At 39.4% G+C, this 27,149-nt stretch overlaps 2 protein-coding genes across 2 annotated transcripts in view; one reads left to right on the top strand and one right to left on the bottom strand.

Annotated features, from left to right (window-relative positions):
* The window catches only part of SERGEF (secretion regulating guanine nucleotide exchange factor), a 161,162-nt gene that overhangs the window by 31,677 nt on the left and 102,336 nt on the right, over positions 1-27,149 (top strand). Inside the window, 1 exon segment of the mRNA XM_075712343.1 lies at positions 5,737-5,897. Coding sequence (XP_075568458.1) covers positions 5,737-5,897 — 161 coding nt within the window.
* Positions 1-27,149, bottom strand: part of GTF2H1 (general transcription factor IIH subunit 1) — a 227,247-nt gene that overhangs the window by 134,172 nt on the left and 65,926 nt on the right. The window lies entirely within an intron of this gene.

The raw sequence follows: 27,149 nt of genomic DNA, 5'->3' as shown, positions 1-27,149 counted from the left end.
TACAGTGTCAGGCAGGAAGCAACTAGAAGTGCTATACTCCAACTTTGCAATACTCCAAAGTTGTGAACTTGTAATTTTGAGGCCACTCTCAACTGTCTATGCTTTGTGGTAACATAATGACAGAAGGATGATGTGAAGAAAAGGCAGAGGAGCCTTTCTGATAGTGGTGTGCTAGCGTAGTGCTGCAAGCACTTGCATATGCACATACCTTCATCCATATTCTGTGAGGGACGTGAGCTTCAGATGATTTACTGCTATATGTATACTGATGCAGACTGCTGTGTTTACAGTTCAAAGAGCAGGAGGAAACTAGATCTATATGACCATGTAGAATCTCAAATGATGTAGCATACTGTTGTATATACTATTTGCTTAAGGGGCTGTTGGGAAGTTTTTCTTCAAAATCTTCTGACCTCTGTCCTTGTTTTCCTGTCTCTCTGAACTCCTGTACTGTATGTTTCATTCAAGTTGTACACTGGAATGACACAGGATGTGTGAATTATATCTATTGCTCCTTAATTCCAAATGGTATTGAACCCAATGGCCTTTATTTGATGTAGCATTTGCCTGCTGAAAAAAGGAACAGTTGCAATGAAGTCGTATGGGACAATGTGGATGTTCACAGTTGAGTTGAAGTGCCTTTTGGAATTGGAGCCTCTGTGCTCAGAACATGGCAAGATCAAGGTCTTAGGAAGCATTGTTAGTTTCTTAGAAGAACTGGAAAAGGTTTCCAATATTGTATGTTTTTCTTTCACACAAGCTGTAGAAATAACTCCTGCCTTTTGTGCCCTCTTACTCTATAAAGTCTGGTATGAAATACCTCATTTTCTGATGCCTCAGCCACTTCCATGGTTGATGTACTCTGTCTGGTTAACTCATCACTGTATATGTTTTCTTGACTTCTAATTAAAATCTGTTCTGGTCTAATATTAGAGCAATGCTCCTTGTTATATCACCCTTCATTCTTAAGTAATTCATCCTGTAACCTCCTTACTCTGTATGACTAATGTCTTTTTTTCAAATATTCTTAGAACATTTAAAAATACCATCTATATTATAAGCAACACAGCAGCAATACCTCTCATTACAATTGCTTAGCGCTTTTTGTCATAACTCGGTGCTTTCTTTTGCTTAGGACTTTGACAAGACTTTAACCTTTTTGGCTGGAATTTTCCATGCATTGGTGTTTGCCTCAGCCTGAAATTTCCACTTGAGATGGATTTTTTTTTTTTCTTGTTTGCTGAAAATATAATCAGTATTTCATAAAGAAGGCACTTCTAAATCAGCTTCTGTTAAGTTCTCTCACAGAAAAGACAGATTTAATTTTTTTAAAAGGATCCATAGGCAGATGTGTTCGGCTGAAAATTAGGAATGATTGACCATTAGCAGGAGACAGCATGGGAAGGGGAATGCTCACCAAACAGGAGCAAATCTACGGAGTGAATTTCTGCCGATTAGAAGTGAGAACTGAGTTCATGAGCACTGAGAAGGAACTGGTTGCTTACCTAATATTTGGACATTCAAGAAGTTCTTCCTAAAAGCAAAAAATTAATTTACCTGGCCTTAATTTTTTTAATGGATGTTCTCCATGTTTGCCTACCAATAACCACCTGAAAGTTGTTTCCCTTATAGTGGCAAAAAGGAAAAAGTTAATTGGCCAGCAGTGTGCCCAGATGGCCAAGAAGGCCAACAGCATCCTGGCTTGGATCAGGAATAGTGTGGCCAACAGGAGCAGGGAAGTGATTGTCCCCCTGTACTCGGCACTGGTGAGGCCGCACCTGGAATACTGTGTTCAGTTTTGGGCCCCTCAATACAAGAAAGACACTGAGGTGCTGGAGCGTGTTCAGCCAAGGGCAACGAAGCTGGTGAAGGGTCTGGAGCACAGGCCTTATGAGGAGCAGCTGAGGGAACTGGGATTGTTTAGCCTGGAGAAGAGGAGGCTGAGGGGAGACCTTATCACTCTCTACAACTACCTGAAAGGAGGTTGTAGTGAGGTGGGTGTTGGTCTCTTCTCCCAAGTAGTTAGCGATAGGAGGAGAGGAAATGGGCTCAAGCTGCACCAGGGGAGGTTTAGATTGGATATTAGGAAAAACTTCTTCATGGAAAGGGTAGTCAAGCATTGGAACAGTCTGCCCAGAGAGGTGGCCCAGAGAGTCACCATACCTAGAAGTGTTCAAAAAACAGGTAGACGTGGCACTTTGAGACATGGTTTAGTCTAGTATACCCTTGATTGGTTTAGAGTGGACTTGGTAGTGTAGGTTAATGGTTGGACTGGATGATCTTGAAGGTCTTTTCCAACCTAAATGATTTTATGAATTACAATTATGTCTGTTTGTAAACAGAAACAGTTTACGTTCTTCTAAAGGCTCTGCTTGGTTTTGCATGTGTAATTCTGTGCTTGCTTGTCTAGTGAAAGGAAATTGAATCTGTGGATAGAAGGTGTTTTGTTGTAGCTAACCATTATTTCTATCTGGTTTTAATCCTTCAAATGTGCTTATAGTTGTCAGTTCCACTGAATTTACTGAAATAATTTGCAATAATAGACATGAGCATACTTCAGAGCCTTTGTAAGGCTGAATAAAACCACTGGGATCATGCTGTTTCCAGTTCTATTACTTCCACTTCAACATGGTGTTACTTTTGAAATTTCAACGTAGGGCCTCAAAAATTGATCTAATAACAGAATTGCAGAGTGAACCTTAAGGAGCCCAATACCTGCAGTGTAGTAGAAAAAAACCCCCAAACTTGCATAGACCCTAGCACATAGAAAAGATAGTAAACAGTGGAGAGAGGGTCTTTCTCCAGTCACTGATAAAGACACAATAAGCAGCTGATGGCAACTGTAGTTAGACAAATTAGTTGTGTTGAAAAGAGGGGTGGTTTTTGAAATGTAAAACCAGTTAAACATGGAGGCAGCAGCTTGGCGTAAATGATGGCCTCGCTAGCCCTTTCATTTATAAGGGGAAATTATGTATGCGGTTTAATTTGACTTCAGAGCAGGTGGTCATGGTGTTTTGCTCTGATCTTGCCGTCAGGGAAGCTGTAGACCACTGCACTTTTCTCCACCTTTCCCAGGCCCTTGGTAGAGGGGAATACAATTGATTGCTTTGCACAGAACTTGCTCTAGCAGCTGGTCATCAAGATAGTGATCATGTCAACTGCTCCCTGGTTTCTGCTGTTACTGGCAGGGCGAGAAAATTATTTTCTTAGTAACTGGTGTGTGTTAGGATTTTTGACCGCCTTCATCTGAATCCAGACACCAGCAGCAGACAGGACTTGAGACAAGGTAGAGCAGTACCCTGATGTGATGATGCAAAGGATGATTTTTTGGTATATGAGTGGCTGGTGTTTCTTGTTCATGTCTGTGTGCAGACAGAGCACCAGATCTGGTTGGGGAAAGAATTTTTTTTTCCCAAAAGTCAGACTTGAGAACCACCTCTGCTGCCCCTGTGTCCAGGATAGTGCTGTAGACTGTGTATGAGGATCTGGGTCTGTGTTATCAAATATACTGCTTGCCTTTCCAGAGGCCTTGTGGGTTGCCAATGTTTTTTGCCTGTGGCACTTGATGCTTTTGGCTTCTGAGAGTTGAAATGCTTTAGTTAAACTATGGTCCTTGGGATCAATACAGCATTGTCTGGGTAGTGCTTGAGAGCCTGTGGTATATTAATGATCTAACTAGATGTTACAGAAATTCTTTCTGGCTTTGAATTTCATAAAACTCAGCTTCAGTTACTGTAGCTGATACGGAATAGAGCAGTCTGTCTATCCTTTTCTAGTCCACTAAGAGTGTTCTGGATAGGTGCAGTAACCTGGTCTGATGCAAAAGCCTGAAGCTCAGTCTACATTTAAATTTGCTATGTAACGTGCTGATGTAGGCTACTTCTGGCAACATTTTTGTAGCTGCAGATGTTTTTAGCAGAGATCTATAAAAATTACAAAGTAAATATATTACCTCCAGAACAGGCATGTTTTTTAAACTGCAAACTGTTTTCCTCACCTCTAAGGTGTACTGGTAGTTCTCTTAATGAAACTTGTTTTAATGCTTTAACCTAACAGCAATGAAGCTACTGTAATTGAAAGACCTCACTTGTTTCGGTAGTAGTATGTGACTAGTTTCAAGTTTTCCCTGAACTGCTAGGAAGCTCCAGAGGAAGAAAATATTTGTGCCCTTGAGAGAAAAGGACGACTAATTTTATCGCTTAATTATTTCAGAGGAAGCGTTATCAGTGAACTGAGAGAATGCATCTGAAAAACTATTGCAAAGATTGGAGTAAAAGATGCCACTGCTTGCATTTTTCCTTGGAAGTCTGCTTACACTTCTTGCTGTTTAAATATATGCAGTTAGAGGTTTCCAGTTTATTTACAAGATACATTATCAGATTAAACTCCACAACAGCTGTGCCCATCTGTGTCCCCTTCAAGGCAGTTTAACAGTACCCAAAAGAAAAGGGAGGTGTTCAGGTTTCTGAAGGTCTGTGTTATGGCATGTGTTAAGAAAACCCTCAGTTATCATCTTTGGGCAGTGTGACCGGTACCCCCTGCTCCCGACTCCTCTGTGGGATATGTCTGTACTGACTGATAAGGGGAGAACTGAATATGTCGAAGCTGACTTACTTGACTTGATTGTATTTTCCTCAAATCCACATCATTTGGCTTATGACTTGATGACTTGAGTTCAATTCTGGAGAGGAGTTTGAGGCTTGGCTGAAGTATGTAACTCAAGGTCATTGCAGGCTTCCTTCTGGGATGGAATGTGGGTTGCTGCTTCTAGTCAGAACTGAGTTGAGAACGTACTGTTTATGTTGTGTGTGTGTATAACTTTTTTTTAATTGGAAGCCCAGAAGGGACACCTTTTCAGGACTTACCTGCAAAGATCTAGTTACTTCATTAAGAAAATAAAGCTATCACTTAGTATGATTGTGTTTTGGGTGGTTGGTTTGGGGTTTGTGGATATTTTTAATTTAATATTGGAAACTGAAGGTAAAAAGAATTGCTTTATGGCTGTTATCCATACTGGAGAATGGACTTTTGGATGCCAGTCCCACAGCAGTGAACCTGGTATAATATGTGGAGAGAAGGGTGATCCATATAGTGCTGATTTAGTTTAAAGTTATCTTTCCCTGGCCAATGTGTGATTCCTGTGAAAACAAACTGGTGCATTTCCAATGCTTAATGACAGCTGTGGTGGTGTTGCTGACTAACCAGTTGCTGTCCTGAGGGCTGTTACTCTGCTAACAGAAGTTGTGACAGAAGGTAATTTCTATCAGGAAAACATAAACTGTATGTTAAATACAGGACATGTGATGGATGTCTCTATGGCAAAGACTGGGAAGAGAGAAGAATCTTTTATGTTTCAGAATAAGCTATTTTGTGTGTGCTTCTGTTAAGCTAAAAAGATGTCCTTTGTATAACCAAAGTGTATATATTGGATGCAGAATGTCCAGGTTATGCAGCTTTACTGACAAGGTTTCATTTATAGCCCAGGCCACCCTACAGATGTTGTTCTGCTATAAAACAAGTTAGTGAAGTTTGAGTAACTGCATAAAAGTACATCGTGATATGTCTTTAGCTAGTTTTAATATTTTTTTTTTCTTCTGCTCCCAGAAGTAAGTTTTCACTAGCTTTTTGAAGCTTTAGATAAGACGCGTTAAGAAGTGTTGTTCTAGTTTTGAATTGGTATCCAAATGTTCCAGGAACCTAGTGAATAAGTAATCTTGAAATGTGTTTTGTGTTTAGAAACTGGCAAGGTGTTCACCTGGGGTAGAGCGGACTATGGGCAACTTGGAAGGCACGCAGTGGCTCCCGATGGGCTGGAGGCATGCATAGCATCTGAACAACGCGTGGAGCTGTTGTGTAACATCCCTGTTTCAGTGCCTTGTCTAAATGGAGCGTCTCAGGTAAAGAAGAAAATTACCATTTTTTTCCCCAGGTGTTTTGGGTTGGGTGTGGGGTTTTTTTTTTGGGTGCATTAAAATAATCAGAACAATTTCCTAATAGAACCTTTTCAAATGCTGCAGCACAAGCCCTTGCTGCTCTTCCTGTAAGCTCAGCAGTTAATATGATTCAATTATTTCAAATTTCTTAAAAGGCTTTTGCATTCAGAAACTGACTTTTCCTTGGTGGAACCAGAGTTGCTGTTAGCAGAAGATGCCAAGTTCTCTCAAGTATCAATGTGTGCAGGAGATAGTTGCACCTGCAATACAGGCTAGCAGATGAGCTGGGACCCTGCACAGTTGCAGTGCTACTTTTGTCTGAAGCCCTCTGTAACAGTTTAGCCAATGGCCTTTCTCTAGCTGATAAGTAATAATGCTGCAGCTTCGAGAATATTTCTCTACCTTATAACATCCTTGAGTGATATTGGAGGCTTTCTTTTCATACTACTAATTTGATATATCTTTCATCATCATCATCATCAAGCATAAAGATGTTCAGAAAGAAAACTTTACTCAAGTTGTTTGCTTGTAGTCTCACACAACATGCAACCTGTACTGCCTACAAACCATTTTCTTGGCTTTTTAGTGGCTGAGAGGCAGCATATGGCAATTGGCCTGTTGGCAGGCAATGTGCAGGTCCCATCTGGGCAGATAACCAGTCAAAAGGTATGCATCTCCCTGTGGGGTAGCTGGCAGTCAAAATGCAAGGGGTAAGTACAGGTTGACAGCTTAAGCTGCAGTGTACGTACTGTATCTCAGTCTCCTGGTAGTCTCCCATGGTGAGTGGTTACAAGAGCCAGCCTCTGCCCTTTCCCATCATCAGTGTTCTGTGAACGTTTGCACTCACAGGTGTGAAGTGGAGCTTCAGAGCCCAGGATGCTGCAGTAATGAATAATTTTAGTCAGTGTTGACTCCGATGAGTCTCAGATAGCTTTCTTACTCTGAGATGGGTGTCCCTGCTTTTGTCACTAGATATCTATAGAGAGAACACCATTGCTGAATCTGTTTCATGCTGTTTTTCATGCCTCAAGTATGTAGTTCTGTGTTTTCTTGTGCAATACAAAGCCAAGGCAGCCATAGCTTTTGCACAGGGGAACTTATGCTTGGCAGGATGAGTGATCCGTGAAGGTGAAGGAAAGGGATGCATTCAGATATATTCCTTGGAAAGGAAGAGAAAAAACAATCTCATCTTCATTCTGCTGCCCTCAGCGCTGTTCCTCCTTATAGACCTATGAGAGACCTGATTTGAGTGATTAGCAATGGCAGTGTTCTGGAGCAGGCATCATTCTTTGCAGAGCTAACAGCATGAAGGTGATTTAAGAAGAGTGTGATCAAGAGCTAGCATCATTTGTACCCTAAGAGGAGCTTTGTTGATGAGAAAAGGAAAAAGCAGATAATAAGAGCCTAAATTGCTTCACTTCAAGATTACAAAATAATGCCAGAGCTAGAATTTATATTTAAAAATGCATTAAATTGCAGTATGTAGGCTATGTAGAGTGTGAGCTAGTTTTCGTTTACACACAAGCTATCCCTTTTTCCATTTGTTGTTGTGTGGAGATGAGGTTTGATTTGAGAGCTGAATTAAAAGGAATACAGAGAAGATGAGTTCTTTTCCGTGTTTACCAGTTCCAATTTGCATGTTTAATGCAGAGAGCCAGTTTAACAATTGAGGATTACAACTAATGATTTTTATCCTTAGTCTGTTTTTATAAATCACTTTTAATGATTCAACTGAATTTTGGCAAAGTTGTGGTCTGTTGATTGCCTCTGCACTTCAGTTAATATTGTTAAAACCAAAATGGAGAAACTAATCTAAGGATTAGAGGATGGTATAAAAGGCACACTAGTTTACCTCAAGGACAGCGCAGTAGATTTCACCTGCTGTGCTGCTTCTTGTCTCCATGGCCATGGCTTACCTGCTTTCTCCATCAACAACCAAGGATTCTCCTTTCTTTGTGCTGAAATTGATATAATGTCTGTGTCTGTTTACCACTCCAAAACCTGATTTTTGAAGTGTTGCAAGTGACTTATTCCATTGAAAGTTTGATTTCATCTGACAAACTCATTTGGAAGCATTGACCTTGAGAAATATGAGCACTTTTTTTCTTTCAACTGAAACAATGGAAGAACAAAAGCCTGAGTTTTAGATAATTATCTACTAATCTGAGTATGTCTTCCTGGCAGCTTTAAAAGAGCATATGGACATCAGGTTCCTGGAGTCTTGTGTGCTTAAACTTTTTGAATTATGCGTCTGCAGGTCTATTTATTATTTTCTTCTCAGTGCTTTGGTGCATAACCACCATGGAATAGGATAGGCACTGAAAAGAAACTTCAGGCTGAAGCTGAAGTCAGTTGTGTGAGACATTATGCATGCAGTGCTCTTGTGTAGTGGGGCGTCCTTGATTGGACCTCTTCAGAACATCTGACTCATCTGCTGCCTGATGTGCATTCATATCCACCACTCTTCAGATGAAAGGACAATTAAATACAAATGGCCTGAAATATGATGAGCCTCTGTATTTAGCAAATGCTACAAAGATGTGGTTTAATGTTTCCTCCTTGTCAAAATGCTTTTCCAGTCCGTTTGGTATTTTTGGTTTTAATAGCTATCGTTTTACTGTTTGTGGTATGTTCAGTATGTCATTCACATTGCAGCAAACATTTGCTGCAGCAGTAAGCAAGTGAGAAGTCATTGTGCAGTGCCAAATGTTTCTTGCTAAACTGGATGGAAAGGCTACAGTCATTTTGGATATGCAGCACTGTTCACATGGACCCATGTTTTCATCATATCCTTTCTCTAATTAAAACAAGCTATGCTAGATTACAGTTTTCTGAAATTTCAGTTAAGAAATTTTAAAAAATTCTGTGTCACACTGTCCCTTTTGGGTATGTGTTTTCTTGGGCTTAATTCCCTCAGTTTTACCATCATGGAACTTAAATCTTGATGGTGGATGTAGGGGCTGCTTGTCAGGGAACAAAAATAACCAATGGACTGGTGGTAACCTGTACCTGATGTGTTTATCCTGATCCTACTGTGGTTCATAATTCCAGCGTGTACATTTGTCTTTGTGTGTGTATGTTCTTCTCATGCAATAGAGATTGGTTTGGATCCTCTGTATGGTTCCTTTATTCAGGGAATGCCATCATGAATACACACATTCTCATGGCCCTTTGACTGCAAAATTTATTGCCACTCTTTTCAGTGACAGTTGCAGTAATGTGTTATGGTTTTTTTTTAAGTCTTTGAAAGACAGCTTTTTTTTTAGGATGTTCTTGTTTTTCCTTTTCTTCCCCCATTTATGTTGCAAACTATTAAGCATCTACCTACAAGACCATTAAGATACCTGCTATAATGATAATTAATTGGTTGATTATTATATGACTGATAGGTTAATGTATAAACATTGTTATTACCTTAACATATAGACACAATAATATTGAAAAGGGAACCTATTGGTTTATAAAAAATAACTGGTTTTGTGTTTTTTGACTTCTCGGGGAAAAGTTAGAGGCCTCTTTCTAAGTAAAGCTCTAGTTGAGACTCTAAAGGGTATTAAATAACCTGATAGTGTTACATATACATCATCTCTGTGCTGTGTGTATAGCTTTTGTATACTTAGTTGTTTGACTGGGTACTGTAAATATTTGTGGCTATGTTCTTTATTTTGAATGGTCAAAACAAGAGGTTTATATTTTTGTGGGAGAAAACAAAATTAACTTTCCTAAACCAGATTTTCCTGCTGAGAGTTTGAGAATATATGTGTAGTTAGTAACTGATCTGATAAGCTGTTTAAGAAAACTGCTTTGGGTGTTAGGGAAGGAGGTAAATGCAAAAAAAAAATCTCTACTTTTCTAAGCTCAATTAACTTCTAGATAATCCAAGGGTTTACAGAGGGGTTTGTGAGGTCCTTCTGGACCAATTAATTAAATTAGACTCTTACTCTTAAGTTGAAGTGATGTGGAGTTTCTCACTTGGTAAACAAGTAGTGCAGTGTGAGTTTTTTGGGGGTGGTTTGTTTTTGGTTTGGTTTTTTTTTGTCATGAATTAGTGTCTTTTACAAGTTGGTCTTGATCTATGTCCTTTGAGAAATGGTATTGTTGAATTTTCCTTGATTGGTGCAGGTTGGTTTTGTTAGGCTATTTTAGAGATGCAATGATAAAAATGGTAATGTAGAGATGGTCCCTTTAATACTCTTGCAAGAGTGGAAATCAAGTTCTTGGCTTAACAATTCATTTTAAGTGACAGTAGAGGAAAATAAAAGCCATGGAGAAGTGGGTTCTGAGTACAACTCACTGTGCAAATGAGAAGGTGCAATTAAGGATGAAAATAGAGACCAAATTGTTGAAATTATCATTAGGGAAAAAAAAACCAAACAGGATGTATCAAAAGAATGAAACTGCAGTCTGCATATGAAATATGAAGTCTGTGTTAGATTAGGTGCACTTGTGTGATCTACGTGCCCTGTGTAGGAGAATAACACTAATCTTGGCAAGACTGCAAGAAGATTGAGAGGAGTTTACAGTTATATCACAGGAAATGAGGAAATGGGATTTACTTCTTAGGTCATTCGGTTCTCCTTGTCATTCTCCTAGCAGGAAATCGAGAGCAGTAACAAACTGCTGAAATTCAAATGCAACTTTTTGGCTATGTAGCCATCCAATTTATTCTGTGCTTTTCTTACCCGGTTTAAGACATGACCATGGTTTGTAAAGAATATCTTATGGCCTAGGTTACTCTGGAATTACTAGTCTGCTCAATGAAAACAATAACCTAGTCACAATTCTATCGTAAATAATTTGGTGAAGTGAAGCTCAGCTATTTAACACTAGGTGAGAGGATGGGGAGCTTTGCTTTCCTCGTCTCCTTGTGGTTATAAGGATAGCCTAGATCACCAGCTCTAGGTGTGTAGTTTTGGAAAGCAAAGAGGAGATGGTATTTGTTCCCAGCCCTGTGCTTCCCATCACCCATACCAATTTCTCTGCAGCAGGCATTGCAGAAAGGGAGATGGAAAATCAAATGCATACTAAGTGAATGGCAAAGGAAAACTCCTGCTCTGCCATTGTATGCCAGAGAGCATATGCTGTGTGAGTACAAACTAGAGGTTTTCCAATTACCATTATTTTTGCAGATGAGGATTGGTTTAAAATGACCAAAATTGCTCTGCTGGGGTTGTGCTGTAGCACTGAGCTGGCAGCCAAGGGTTTGGGTGAAGTAGGAGAGGACCGACACAGGATGAACTCAGGAGTTGGAGACCCACCCAGCATGTGATGACTGAGGTGCTATAAATGTGAGTGTGGGCGAAGCCTTAATCTTCATAATTCATAAATTTGTTTTCCACTTGATAGCATGTTTCAGTTAGAATTCCAAATTAATGCCTCACTTGGAGGTATCAGGGAAGTGGAAAGAGACTAAAACGACTTGAAGCAGTAGCCATGGCTTGTGCAGACGTGGATGAACTGTCAGTAGTGTAGCCCTAACAATGACACCAAATTGTCAGCTGTATTTAATAAGCCTATTAGTAGTAAAATGACTAATCTAAGTTATCTTGCTTGTAATTCTGTGACCTGTGCATGCTCCTACTATATTTCTTTAATTAAAAATACTGACTGGGTCCCATCCTTCTGCATGGATTGTTCCAATAACAGTGCACCATGACTGCGACTCACCCTGAGCTCAGAGTCAACTTGTGATCCAGCTCATTGCTCCTCTGAAGTATTTCTTTGCACCAAAACGTGTTATGAATGTTCACTATTGCCATTCACATGCATGATGCAGTTAATACCTGCTAATCACCATGGGGAGTGCTGCAAAATTGCTTTAAAAAAAAAAAAAAAAGTACTTGGTGTTAAGACAAAGCCTCTGTGAGCAGCAACCTTGGAAGGTGACAACTGTTAGTGCAGAAATCATAGAATCATAGAATCGTTTAGAAAAACCTTTAAGATAATCCAGTCCAACCATTAATCTAACACTACCAAGTCCACCACTAAACCAATTAAGGGCAGAGTAGCAATTTTGTGTTTCCTGGCTTGGTGGCTGGATTATTTTTAATGAAAGTAAAAACTAGGAATCATTAAGGTTGGAAAGGATCTCTAAGATCATCAGTCCAGCCATCAACCCAACACCACCATGTCCACTAAACCATGTCCCAGAGTGCCTCGTCTACCTGCTTTTTTAACACTTCCAGGTATGGTGACTCTCTGGGCCACCTCTCTGGGCAGACTGTTCCAATGCTTGACTACCCTTTCCATGAAGAAATTTTTCCTAATATCCAATCTAAACCTCCCCTGATGCAGCTTGAGCCCCTTTCCTCTCGTCCTATCGCTAACTACTTGGGAGAAGAGACCAACACCCACCTCACTACAACCTCCTTTCAGGTAGTTGTAGAGAGCCATAAGGTCTCCCCTCAGCCTCCTCCTCTCCAGGCTAAACAACCCCAGTTCCCTCAGCTGCTCCTCATAAGGCCTGTGCTCCAGACCCTTCACCAGCTTTGTTGCCCTTCTCTGAACACGCTCCAGCACCTCAATGTCCTTCTTGTAGTGAGGGTCCCAAAACTGAACACAGTATTCTAGGTGTGGCCTCACCAGTGCCGAGTACAGGGGGACAATCACTTCCCTGCTCCTGCTGGCCACACTATTCCTGATACAGGCCAGGATGCTATTGGCCTTCTTGGCCCCCTGGGCGCACTGCTGGCTCATGTTCAGCCGGCTGTTGACCAACACCCTCAGGTCCTTTTCCGCTGGGCAGCTTTCCAGCTACTCTTCCCCAAGCCTGTGGCATTGCATGGGGCTGTTGTGACCCAAGTGCAGGACCCGACACTTGGCCTTGTTGAACCTCATACAATTGGCCTCGGCCCATCGGGTCCAGCCTGTCCAGGTCCCTCTGCAGGGCCATCCTGCCCTCCAGCAGATCGACACTGCCACCCAGTTTGGCCTCACTGAAGTTGTTTCAGTTGCCTTGTGCATCCATGAGAAACCTAAACAGAAAGGTTTCAATGTAAAAAGTATCCATCCTGGTTTGAGGTGAGTCAGGTCTAACCCATGGTATGTGCATGGACACGTTCCAAATCCAAGTGAAAATATGGTTTGGAACAAGAAGTTGGTGGAAAAGGCCCTAAAGCATGCAGTTTTTCATTCTCAGTTTGTCATTAGAACTGTTACAGAGAAGGGATTAACAAATCAATGCAGGCTAAAATGAGAGAAAATCAATAAGAAACTGTAGTGAACTGGAACAAAGCTATCAATTTACAGTTCTCTGTAAAGAAATCTCGTCTGTACCTCCTTCTGTGGATGGAAAAATAATGCAAAAATGATGCTTTGGGGTTAGATTAATTCTTTTTTACCTGGGTGACCCCATAACTTCAGGTCAAGAAACTTCTGGTGTAAATGCTACTTATGTTTCCTTTTTCTGTTGTGTTGATGAATTTTACTGGCAGGTTCTTTAACAGTGGAAGCTTAAACCAAACAAAAAACCTAAAAAAAAAAACCCAAAACCAAACCTGAGAAGGAAAAAACAGTCAAGGAGGAATATATCATTTAAGTTACGCTCACAGAAATTTGATGAAACACTATCTTTAATTGATTACTTTTTTGTATTAGTAGAAGCAACTTCATTAGTTCTTCATTGTTTTTCTGTCTTCTTTTCTTGAGAAGAGTGTTACTTCTGAAAAGTTACTCCTTAATAGGTAGTATGTATTATGTAACTGGGAAATATGCTGGGCTACTGGGTAGTGTGCTACAGATGAATGAGATGGGAGAGATCTTAGTGGTTCCAACTCTACCTGTTTATTGAGTTGTTCCGTTGGTCCTTTCAAATTCATTTGTCATTGTGGGGCCATAAACTCACTGAGGCAGTGCTGTTCTGGCCAGCACACAGACTGCTTTTCCCTGCTTTTAATTTAAGGATTTTGGATTTGGTTTGAACATGGGTTATGCTTGTACTTTTATGCTGGTGATGGTGTTTGTTTTCATTTGTCTGATGTTTCCAGCTTTCACTTATCAATGAGTTATTTAAGCTGTGAGCCCTGCCAGTCTTTCTGGCCTTTGTGCTTATGATGTAAGTTATTGTAAAGCTACTGTTTAACAAAAGATTCAGAAAAGAGAGAAACTTGTGTTTCTGCTGTGATGCTTAAAGTTGTTGCTATGCCAAGGCACACAGCAGGTTTCAAAGACTGGTTTACTGGGTGGCTTGCTAAATGACAGGTACCTGTTTGTCCTCCCACCTGGTGGCTCATCTCTGCCTGTTGGCTGCCTTGCCTCTAATTTAAACTGAAGTTGTCAAAGGCAGAAGCTACCTCTGAACTCTGTGTTTTTATGTGGTCTAATATAGCCTGTGCCTTTGCCCCAGCATTCAACCAACAGAACTTGTTTGTGAAAGGAGGAGGAGAAAGGAGGAAAAAAAAGTAAAAATGATGCATCTAATCCTGTAAGGACAAAAATGCTGAACTGTCTCCTGTTTTAAAACCTGCCTAAGGCTTTATTAGTCTCCTGGCAGCTGATTGCCCAGGTCTCTATAAATTCAGTGGATATCGTGTGTAATCAGATACAAACAAAGATTGCTAAGACCTGTGCTCCTTTTGATGCCTTGCAGTTTTTTTTATTTATCATAGAAAAAGCAAATAAAAACCTTATAAAGAATTTTTTCTTATTTCATTATTAGGGAGAAAAAAAATTGGTAGCTCCTTAGAGGTATGGTTCTGAAAATGCCATCTCCTACATTTTGCCCCTTTAGCTCCCATTTTCCCATTCCTCCTTGTCTTCCCAGGTGTAGAGCTAATGTAAACAATCCCTTTCTTGGTAACAAGTGCTTAGGGAGCTGGTAAGGAGTTCTTAAGATGTGTTTGTTTTTCCAGAACATTGTTTGGCATAATGTTTGTGCTCTTAAGTGTTAAATTAACATTAAGCATTAAATAGCCAGCTTTTCCTACTGGTAATTGCTTCAGTGGAAATCCCTTCTGTCCAGCTTTTCTAAGTTGCCAAGGTTTACCTGCAGCCTCCACTGTTGGTTGATTTCACACTTTGAAAGTGTGAACCCATTCAATACCTTGTAAATCTGAGACCTTGGTTTATTTCTGCAGAAAGAAAAAGAAAGAAAGGGAGGAAAAAAAAAAAAAGCAAGCCAGGCTCTGCTGGACCTCACAAGAGATTATGGGGGGGGGAAGGGATGAAAGCCATCTAACAAACTTTGACAGATTTCATCTGCTTTAATTCAGACAAAGATATTATGGTGTCTAACATTTGATTAAGTGCTATGACAAAAGATACTGCAGGTGTATCTAACTATGCAATTCCTTTATTGCTTTTGTATATGCCAAGATGTAGTACTTTGTGTTTGTAAGTTATTTGTTCTCTGTACAGGTACAAGCGCAGGATATGATTTTTAATTCTTGAATCTTATTCCCGTCTCATGTCTTCTCTATTTGGTCCCCTATCTTGATTTCTCGTGGTTTTTTTAATGTCTGGATGGAGGAAAACCCTTTTTCTTTGGTAGTTTTGGGAAAGGATTTATGACTTAAATGCACAAATGTAAATTCCAGAAATAGCAAACAGTGGATTGATTATTTTTTTCTTTGACTTCTTGATCTGCTACTGCTCCCTTTTTAGGATTTAAACACTACAAAGAAAAGGTGAAGGCATCCTGATTTTCCTAAAGGTGCATTACTCACTGTGGTAATGCAGTTAAAATGAAAAAAGGAGCACCCACTTTTAGAGAAAATAGCTATGTATTTATAAAAATTCAGACAATAATTGGCTTACAATTATCAAAAAAACCTGTGACTTTTGGGAGCACAGTTACAAGAATTTTTCAGAATTTTGTGAGGAAATTAAAACAGGAAGTGAGATAGAAAGCATTACAGGGTTTTTAATTATTATGGATGTTTCAAATTTGTGGTTTCAGTGTATTTCTTCCTTACCATGAAAACCATACAGGGAGATGGCTCTTCTCCTCCAGTGCATGTCACTGAAGCCTTTCCAGTTTGCTCAGTGGATTGGATCGTGGAGGCTGATGTGATAGCATGCGAGCAGAAGTTTTTCACCTGGCTGCATACAAGCCTGCTGAGATCAAGCAATGTTTGTGGTATTATGTGAGCCTGTAAGTTCTGCCATTAGCCCTTCCCTGGGAGGATAAATAATAGTTAGGGCTCAGCTGCTGTACCTGGGGTGGTTAAGTTCAACACATCAGACTGGGTGAGCAATGTTCTGTAGTTGCTTTCATGCTATCAGAATGCCTTGAAAACTCAATGGATGAGAAATACAAGTGAAATTAATGTGTTTGCTGGAGAACAGAGGTATTTTGATTCTTCATCTTCTGTGGTTGTCATATATATATCTATAAAAAAAATCTCTGCAAAATCAGCTTCTTAAAAATCTGGTCCAATTTGTAGTTTAGCATACAGCTATAGCTAGTGAAGGTGCTTTGGGGCCTGTGCAAAGGTAGAAGCAGTAGAAGTGTTTCTGAATTGAAGTCTGGAAAGCATTACAGTAACTTTCCATGTTGGCTGCTGGCAGGTTTCATGCACTGTATCATTGGTTGCTCTGATACCACCTTGCTTAATACAGTACATGAGATATGTATATATATATTTAAAAAAGGGATTCTGCTGTAGATTTGTGAGGCAAATCTGTTTTTCAGCATCTTGTATTTAGAGAAGTTGACAAAAGGCAATCTTTTCACCTTAAGTGGTCTGTCTTGAATACTAGTATGAAGAACTGATTCAGGTCCAAAGCCTTTATTTGATCATACCTGTTAGTTCATGTTTTTGAGTGGGTTGTTGGACAAGGAGAACATTTATTAAAACAATTCTTATTTCCAACACTGATACGGGTGTTTGAGAGCATAAGTTTTATTATCAGTGATTGTATCTTGAGCTAGTAGGTGTCAGCTTGTCTTTTGGAAATTTAAATTTGTCATGTTTGAAAGGATTACTTTGAAGCTGCATGCCAGTTTCTTAAGAACATGCAGACTGATTTTTGTTTCACAGTGAATCTAATTATTTCATTGGGAATGCAAGTCACAGGTTGTGGTGGGAAGGGGATGTTGTCAGTCTTCAGAAAACAAAAATTCACAATCTTCTCTTTTGCTGTTTCATGGCACCTGTTGTGATTTGATTCTTCTGTTTTAAAAGAATACAAAATATTATTTTGTGATTGTTATATCATGTGAAAATAAAAGTAACCTTAAACAAATGAGAAAATGGAAATCTGTGATGACAGTCACATTTTAAGTTTCATTGCATATCTCTTTGATACTGCTGATTCTACTCAGTATTTGTATCTGGGACCTCCAGTACACAGAATTGAGGCTAAGAAAAGTTTAGAGACTTGTAGAAATGCATTTACATGCTCAGATGTAAAACTTTCCATGGAGGTTTTTTGTGTTCAGTTTAGATGATAGACTGAAATCTCCCAAACATAACATAATGTTGAGATTTGCAGCTTCAGAAAATGAGAGGATACTTGGAACAGGGTAATTAGAAGGCTCTCTTTTGGTTCAGCAGTTTGCATTAAGTCTTACAGGATTAATTTGCTGTCTCTGCTTGGAGGGGCATGAAAAGCAAAATGCTTGTGGCTTTTTAAGTAAAAAGATTAAGATAGTATTTGTGAATTATGATGATGCTATTTAATAATCTTAAGATACAATTGTTATAGCTTAGCTGAGAAGCTGTTCAGAAATATGAAATAGGATATATGTCTTTTAATGTTTAAGAGATAGTGTTCCACCCCCACCTCCTGAACAAATGAGAACAGTATAGTATCTTGTTTTGTGTTTCTTCATGGTACGTGGAGACATCTACAATGTGGCCAAATGAGTTAGGAGTGCACTAAGACCGACAGTATCCAGCGTCTTCAAGAATGACTGGTTTTGCATGTGAGGCCTCTGTTTGCAGCAGATTGGCAGAAAGCCAGTGAGAAAAGAGCATTTATTCACTTATGTTGAGTTTGTGCTCAGCATGCCATGCCAGAGAGAATTCTAATAAAGTCATTTTATCTAAGGACTTCAAATTTAGTAACGTTAAGTACATGAGGGACTACTGATGTACCACTGCTGAAATTAAATATACATTCCAGGTTGCTCTTTCAACCTTTTTTTGCCTGTACTCTTCCCCTTACTTTTTACTTACTGACAGCTTCTTTTAGATACCTGTGTTACTACAGGGTTTTCAAATTATGCTACTGCTTATTATCTTTTTCGCAACAGGTAACATGCTTCAGCAACATCTCTTCCCATTCAGTGAGATTGCATGTGCTTTTACTTTGAGTCCTGTGACTGAAAGGGAAATATTTTGCTTTGTCTTCTTTTGTTATTACGGGGCTAAGCACTCAGTTTTGATAGTTTGAGAAATCAGGACCGAATTCTGAAATCCTTTTATTCATGTTAGATAAATGTGTTTCATTGTGGTGCATTATATGGTATGCTTATACATTTATTGAGAGAAATGTATAGTATACCAAATAATACTCATGCTTGGATTCCATCTACCTTTTCTTATTTTCTTTTGCATTCAATACTATATGTTGGTAAAATAAATCAAAAACGTTAAAACACTTGGAATGGTAATGCTAAACTAGTTTTATGTTTGAACTAAGAAAAATGAATCTATGAATTCTAGATTTGCTCTTCAGTGAGGCTATTTTAATGTCATTTACTTAGTTATTTTTAATTAAATTCGTGGTAAGACAGAGATGCCAGAAGTAGTAAAAATATATGCGCTGTGCTTGTGTTGTTACATGTAATTTAGATATACCTAGGTGTAATTGAAGAGGAATACTTTGATTTTAGAGAACGGGTATTAGAAAGCCCATGGTTGTTATGTTTGTCCAAGTTGTACCTCCCAACAGTTCAGGTAATTTGCTTTCACTCCTAATTTGTGTAACAAAGATCTCTCATGCAGGACCATAATCATTTCACATACCTTAACAAGAAGCTTCCTCGTGGGATATTTTGCTTCTGTGCATTTGCCCCTGTTTCTTTCTCTTGCTCTCTTGCCCGAGAGAGTTGTTCTTGTTTAGACCTACTGAGAGCCATCTGGTTTGGCTGCTGGGAAGCCAGCGCTGCACACCTGAACAAGCCTGTCACACTTTTCACATTTATCCTAGTGCTAGACCTGCACCTGTGAGAGATGGTCTGCAGAGACAGCTTTGTTACCTTTTTTTTAAAATGTGTGTTTGGTCATAAACTTTTGGATACTTCAGTGCATTATTTCTTAGAGAAAAGACTTTCTCCAAACTTTGGGGAAAAGGAGTGTTCAAGTGGCTTTAAGCAGGTGTCCTTGGCAATTGAAAATTCTTTAAGGTCTACAGTCTGTTTGGACCTTCTCAGGGATAGCATTCAGGCCTGCCAGTCACTATCTCAAGGACACTTTTTTTTCTATATACTATATATCCTCCTGCTTTTGGAGAGAAGAAACTTCTATACTGCAGAAACCTGAAGGTATGGCTTTTTATTCCTTTTTTCAACTAAGGGCAATACCTCAAGGTGAGATGCAGTAGCGCTTTATTTCCCCTGGATCAGTGTCAAACTTTTCAGTGGAGTTTTAGAGTTGACCTGCCTGATGTTTAAATAATCTTTTCTTTTCTCTGGCAATGTAGCAGCGCATTTCCCCCACTCCGCCCAGGCAGATTCTGCTACCAGAGTTACTGAAATGAGTAAAAGACTTAGTGGTCAGTAGTTGCATTCTGCACCTCTTCTCAAAGCATGAGCTCTGCTACATGTAGAAAAATACCCAAATGTTTCTCTCCTGCCTTTTTGTCTTTGTAACGCACTTCAAGCCTGGAATTCCTGGAGGGAGATGTGTGAAGAATTGAAGACCAGCATGTTGCCAGTCATCACAAGGCAAACTGCATGATCCTGGGAGAGCAGAAGGAATGCACCAGTGGTTTTAGATGGCTATACAAAATTACTTCATTAGCCAAGTGTGCAGTAAGCCCAACTGCATCTTCACATCTAGAAGTTGCAAGGAATCTGTTATTCATACTGCTGCTCTTGTCTCATTGCCATGCTAAAATCAGAAAGCATTATGTACTTGCCTTCTGCCCTGAGTCATGTCCCTGTAGGCAGGGTTTTCAAACAATCTTTGCAGGTGAGCTGTCTTGGAACAGCGGCATAGTTCAAAGCATGTCTTAAGAAAGCAGTTGACAAAAGAAAGAGGGGTAAAACCCACGTGATTAAATAGAAGCAAGCAGCAACGCTTCGGTGGACAGAGTAGAACAAAAGGGATAAGGAAAAAAACACCAAACATTTCTATGTGTAGTATAATTCCTCATAGTAAATCTCCTGTATAGAATCCTTTGATACTTGTTTGCAGACAACACAGCTCTATAAGTACTCTTGACTGGAGACTTGAAATGTAGCAGGAGTTTCTGATTCAAGTCCAGTGTTGATGTAGAGAGGTGCACTTAAGTCAGTGGAGCTCTACAATATCTAGTGGAGTTGTCCAATGTGTTGTAAAGCCATATGATCACTCAGTTTCTGGTGGCTGCCGTAAACTAATAATATCAAAGATACATATCTGAGATTCATTTAAGGTACTGATTATAGTGATCATCTATGAGAGGCTGAGTATGTGTGTTAAGGCAAGCTTTTCTTGAAAGTCTTGTGATAATTTTGGGTGGTTTTTTTTTTTTTTTTTGAAATGTATCTTGAAATCTTGTCTTCAAAAAAATCTTCAAAACCTGAAACTTTTAATACCAAAGTGAAATAGCAAGATTGCAGCCCTACATTGTCTATGGAAAAAAAAATCTCTTGTTTTTAAGCTAGCTACACAATACTGTTGTAGTTTCAGTTGAGTTTCTAAAATGGTTTTGGACGACAATATTCTAGTTGTCATTTGACAAACATCCAGTTTTACATTCAGCTATGCTGAGTATGCTTGATTAGGCCTATTGATTTGGGAAGTACGGTAAAGCTGAAGATTATGACACGTAATAGATTTTAGCTCAATTGAAATGTTTTTAAGGAATTAAACATTTACTTATGAACAAGAATAAGTATACTGGCTTTGTCTCTTAGGGACAAGTGAATGAATTGGCTAATAATGTGGTCAATGAAATGGTGAGAGAAGTAAATGTTTGTCAGGTCTTTTTATGTAATTGAAGAGCACAAAAAAATGAAGACAGTTTTAAAATGTGCTGCTGTATCGCTGTGTGTGTCTTATTGCAGCTTACAGTTCACGCAGTATGGTGTAGGTTATTTGTGACTGCTCAGGCTGACATGAATTTTTTTTTGTATTGGATTTGAGAAATCTTCTGGAATTGGGCCAGAGGGTTGTGTGGTCCAGTTAAATGACTAAAAGTGAAATTGTGTCTAAATGACTCTTTCACTGATGTCTAAACCACTGGAATATGTGTTATCATAGTGACTGAAAAATTACTTAATCATTTCAGAGAGCTTTATTTTAGTTAATGTTACCCTCTTCTTTGTACTAATACTAATTTGGTCTCTGATCTATTGGATTCAGTAAGTATTTGGAGTTTGAATTTCCCATGACCTGTGTCATGTTAATATGTCTTAATGCTTGGAAAACATAATTTATTCTTGTGAAGGTTTGCAGAGCAATAGCACATAGCTCCTTAGAGAAGAGCGAACTTCAACAGCAATGTTATGAACTTAACCCAATATATTTTAATGTTGCTGTAGCTGCTGTGTATGAAGGCAGCATAGCATTTTCTGCTCTAGCTTTCTGTTTGGTTGCCCAAATTTATTAAAGTAATTTGTCACTCAGGAGAGAAACTTCCATGTTTGCCCTGTCTTCTGAATTGTCTTTATTTTGAAACAGTGACCAAAACCAACCTATTCATCCTTAAATTGTAGGAGACTTGTTCTGCCCTTGAGTAGTATTGATGATGTTGGAAATATAAGATGGGTTCTGAGTAAATAATTAGAGAAAAGGGAATTTACCTCAGAAAAATCAGAGTTCAAAAGTCCACTCACATGAGATTATTACAGTTTCTTTGAAGACCACATATTTGTTTTAAGAGTTGAAAGTTTTGGGTTTTTTTGAGGAGGCAGCTGTCTCAGTACCTTGTTTACTGTTAACTGAAACCGATAGATGAAAATCTCACAATTAAGATCTTAGTAGGCTTATTAAGCGTGGAGAAGAGAAGGTTTCAAGGGCACATAGTAGCAGCCTGCCAGTACCTACAAGGAGGTTCATCAAGAAGATGGAGTTGGGCAGGATGAGGAGAAACAAAGGACACAAACTGCGAGGTTCAGACTTAATGTAAGGAAAACTTTTTTCACCATGAGGACAATCAAGCAGTGGAACAGGCTGCCTGGGGAGGTGGTACCATTTCCATTGTTACAGAGTGGAAAAGAGTCATCTGGATAAAGCCCAAGCAATGTGGTCGGATCTCATAGCTGACTTGGCTGTGAGCAGGAGGTTGGACTAGAAACCTCCTGAGGTTCCATCGAACCTGAATTATCCTGTGATCCTTGAAGACCTTGTTTCTGTCCTCAAAACTGTTTCCACATGTGCTCAAATTCAGAATTACAAACCTCCAGGCCAGTGCTGTAATATAACAAGCTGTCAGAGGGATGAGTTTTCAGGTTATTTGTTAAAAAGTACTGGTCAAGGCTCAAATCAAGTTCAGCTTGCAGAAGCGATGCTTCTTACTAGGAAGGCAACTGGTAAGAGAGAAGAAAATTAAAGAAATCATGCTGTTTTTTCCTGTCAGCTATAATACACGTTTTGGGTGCAGCAAAATATGTAGAAGCATTTATGTAAGCAGTTCAGAGCTCTCAGTGTGCCCGTCTGGATAAAATAAGGTGCTTCTATTACTCTGATAGGGTAGAAGCTGACATCTTCTTTCCAGTACGGGCTTGTGGAGAGGAAGGCTGTAACTGAAATAGCACCTTGGAAAAAAAACTGCTTCATGGTTCAGTGGTTCTTTGTTGTTATTTTGTTTTAGCCCAAAAGCACTAAAATAGCTGTCCTCTCCTCTTTATTATTATTTTCTTTATGCTCCAAAGTTCGCAAAGTAGAAAATGTATTGGGAAGCTACTCTGCAGTTTAACTATCCATACATTGAAAATGGAGCCCTTGATCTGGATGCCTAAAATGATAATTTGATTTTCAGGGTTTGTTCTCCTGTTTCTCGACTTATGTGCCATTTTCTAGCATAAAATTGCTCTTTGGTCATATAAAGGTCATATTGGTTTACGCTGACAGTTTTGCTCTAAATTTATAACAATAATTTTAATTCTGTGTCCTTCTCACTGTCCTCTGTTTTCTTTTGAGTAGTAATAGACACACAGTCTGTGTGGCAGATATACTATTGAAATTAGTTCACTGAAAACAGAGCCTATGTGCTTCAGAAAATTAAAAACCCCAGTGTCTGCGATGTGTTCTTCTACAAGGGTAAACAGTAAACTGAAAGGAGACAGAGTTGTTTAGAGGTGACACAGATGTGACTTTGTCATCATTAAAATGTTTTTGCAAGACTCTCCTGATTAATGAGAAAAATTTTTATTTGAGTGTTTCTTCTGAGTTACAGTATTAGTCATCTAGAATCATGTATGCTGTCTGCAGTTCTTTTTAAGGATCTTTGCCTGTCTGAAGAAGTTACCTTTATTTTTATTCTTCCTCAGAGTAGTATATGTGAACCTTCAAACACAAAGCTAATTTTTTCACCTCAGTTACTCTTGACACATTATGTCAGCTTGATCCACAAATAATGGTGCTAGAAATAAGGCTTTTGTTTTTAATTTATTTCTTTTCTACTTATGCCTGGACTTTCTACTTTGGATTTGTATTAAAGGCCTCACAATCAATTTTGTTGAAAAACAGCATATAGCCCAAGATTTTACTTCTTTTTGAAATCTGCAAGACAGGTAGAAGGAACCTTTTCCATTCTTTCTAAGAGCAGCAGTGCTACTGTTCTTATAAACTGTGTTGCTTGTGGGTCTGGTTTTGGCCTGATGAAATCACTGGGGTTTGAAGAGCTGTGTATTTGCAAATCACCTAAAGCACCAGTCTTTTGCTACAAGCTGCCTTGGCTTTTCAGGGGTTAATGCATGGTGTATAGCTGATATTTACTTCCCCTGTAGTTTCCACCTGCAGAAGAGGATAAGGAATGGAAGTGCACTAGATAGTTTTTCATGGCAGGTAAAGCACTTTTGCGGGGGTGCTTGGATACCTTCTGCAAATGGTAGTATGAAAGTCTGACTGGAATGGAATTAGTGCTGTGGAAGGTTACAAAATAAAGCTAAGTTTGATAAATTACATAGATCACTGGTGTTGAACAGAAGAATCTCATTTTCTTGGGGTTTTCAGTCTGTAACAATTCAAAATAAGTTGTCTTTTATTTGTGTTCTCCCAGTGGCTTGGGAGGTCTACAGTAGGATCCTTAGACTTGGTAGTGCACAGATGCAAACAAAAATATCATTTCTTAGGGTCTTTGCAGGCTAAGTATATGGAGATGCTTGCAGGCAGGAAACAGGAAACAATGCCATTGTCACTTAGCGTGGTTTGCAGTCGACACGAAGTGTGCATTGTTGCCAATTTTTTTCCCTGTTTGTAGGTATCATAACAGCGACAAACTTTAGGAGAAAGATTTTGATGTTTAAGTGTATATAGAAGGCTTTAAAAAGTCTGGTAGTGTTTTGGCTGAAACATGGTAGGTAGAAGAAGGGACTTACTACTCTGTGTGTGTAGAGCAAGTGGCAAAGTATGGAGCTGAGTGGCTCACTGCTGGTGAAGATACCATCCTGTGTTTTTGACTAGGGAGACTACCTTATTGAAGACCTTTCGGGAGTGATGTAGCAGGATCAGGACTACTTCCAGGTGTGGAAAGTCATAGTTGTTGGTTCTTTCAGTGCTGGTAGCACAGATGGCGACTGCTGGTGTTGCATGCTCTGAAGCCAGTTAAAAATCTCAACAGCTCTAAGCACTAAAGTGATACATCCTACGCATGTAGTTGGAAAGGTGCCTTATCAATTTAGTTGAAGGCAGTGAAAGGGTGCCACAGTGGACTGAGGTTGTTTGAAGTGTTTGAAAAAGTTTGAGATTGTTAAAAGGCAAAGACAGTGTAAAAGTTCTTTTATGAATGCAGCTTGCCATTGGACCTATAATTCCTCATGATACCTATAATTTGAATTGCTGTATAACAACAATACACAAGTTTGGGGCAAGTGAGAAAGTGCAAAATTGCTATCTTTTCATGCATAAAATCTAGCACTACAAAGGATGTCTCTTGCAGGTTTGCAGGCTTTCCAAAATTCTCTGTAGCTATTGGAGATCCAGAGGGTTAATGTAGTTAGTAGTATCATTGTGTGTGTAAGAACTGTGGGCCAGGCAAAGGAGAAACGTTGGGGGGAAAAAAAAAAAAAAGCGGCAGCTTAACTTTTTCTTTAAATATGTAAAAAGTACATTAGAAATCGCAGTAGTTATTTAAAAGCTTTAAAACCAATAATTACTCATGTAGAGATAGTAAGTGTTGGTGGCTACCAACATGACCTGATTTCACATTGAGTTCAAAGTACGCACATCTCTGTAATGCTGAATGAACTTTGCAGAGAGTTGTGGATATCTCTGCAGTATGTCTAAGGTACCTTTGAAATACATAATATTGATACGTTTGGCAGGATTTATAAACTTCTCTGGTGCTGACAAAACAGTCATTCTTTCCTGTTCCAAGGTGAAGTCCAAAAATAAGCACCTCAATTTATGATGAATAGCCTGTGCATTAGATGTTGTCAAGGGCTCCTGAGTTAAACATGCTTGAAATTTTTACATCAGGCTGGTTTTGAGATATGATGTGGCAAAATAGAGTTGGAAAATTTTGACAATGGCATTGCATTTTTCATTCTTTCAGTCACAGAATTGAACAGACCTGTATTCTCTTATTCCCCCAGCCCTTCTTTGAACCTGCTGCCTGATAAGTATAGATATAGAAGGGGAAAAAAAATTGTTGAAAGAACTGTTTTGTATCCTGTCCCCCTAAATGCTTGCAAGTCTGAGTTAATTTTCCTCATGTTGTTAACAGTAGTACTGCAGCTCTGTAGGAGCATGCTGTGGCTGGGAGCCTCTTGGCAGCTTGCTTTCACACCTGCAGCTTGGCTTCTTTAATGCATACAAAATTCTGCTGAAATCATGATCTGGACACAAGGGTGTAGGCAATTTTGTTGCTGCTGTTCCAGAAAAGGAGCCACAAGTTGGGGGGAAAAGTTTTCCAGTGGCAGCTTTATTAGATGCTACGGCTATTAAAAAAACCCCAAACTTCTCAAGAGGGATGTCTTTAGAAACCTGCAGAACTTTTCTGCTGAGTTGCGTGCTAAGTATCTGGTTTTATGAGGGAGTACTGGATGGCAAACTTTCACTCTTATGATTTGATTGTCAGTGAGTCACGCTCACCTTTGTATATGGCTGACAGGGTAATAAAATTAGACAGAGTTCACCACACTATCCTCAGCCAGGAACTGAGAAATGAAATGAAGCTCCAAGAATAAGGCACCTTCACTTCTTGATAAGTGATTTTACACCCAAAGTCAGCGTTCAGAATTCTGACCCCCCTGACCAGGGATAGCTCTGTTGTGTTCCACAAATATGCTACGAGTCTGTTCCTGGAGGGCAGCAAATTTGTTCTGTTATAGGAAGGCGGGTTTATAGCACTGCAATTCTGAAATGAGAAGTATGATGTAAGTCTGGGAGTCAACTTGAAGGCAGAGCATCAAGTCCTTCCTGAAAAGTTATAAACTTGAAGACTGGGTGAACCAAAAAGGCATATTTGAATAGGCAGCTTTTGATTTGGAAAACTAACATGGATATTGAGTAACTTTTTGTGGTTTGTCTTGCACCACTTGTCAAGTGGTGTTGGTTATACAAGTAACATTCTAGTGCTCTGCTGTCCCTAGAAGAAAGAAAATTGGGATTTAAGGTGTATGTGAGCTTTCCTGTCTCACTGCCAGTTCTCCTCACTTCCCAAAAGAGAGGATGACTCAGCAAGATACAAAAGTCCTTATTAGGGACTTGGATTTTTGAGCTGTGTTCTTATATAGATATTATCACCTGTCCTCTGAAGTTTGAAGCTAGTGCACACTGCTCAAATCAGTAGCTCAACTGTTTGGGTGACATCCTCAGCTGTGCTGCAGTTCCCTTTGAATTGTTTGAGAGAGCTGGAGCTGTTTTGAGCACCCCAAAAAGCCCTGGGTCTGACCGCAGGCTGGAGGGGGCTCATGCGGTGCAAGCGCTGGCTTCTGGGGGACCCCTGGCAGCCCCAGGG

Source organism: Pelecanus crispus, chromosome 6 (genome assembly GCF_030463565.1).
Source record: "Pelecanus crispus isolate bPelCri1 chromosome 6, bPelCri1.pri, whole genome shotgun sequence".
Lineage (NCBI taxonomy): Eukaryota > Metazoa > Chordata > Aves > Pelecaniformes > Pelecanidae > Pelecanus > Pelecanus crispus.
Note: the sequence above shows the minus strand (reverse complement) of the source record. Positions and strands in the feature narration are given on the sequence as shown.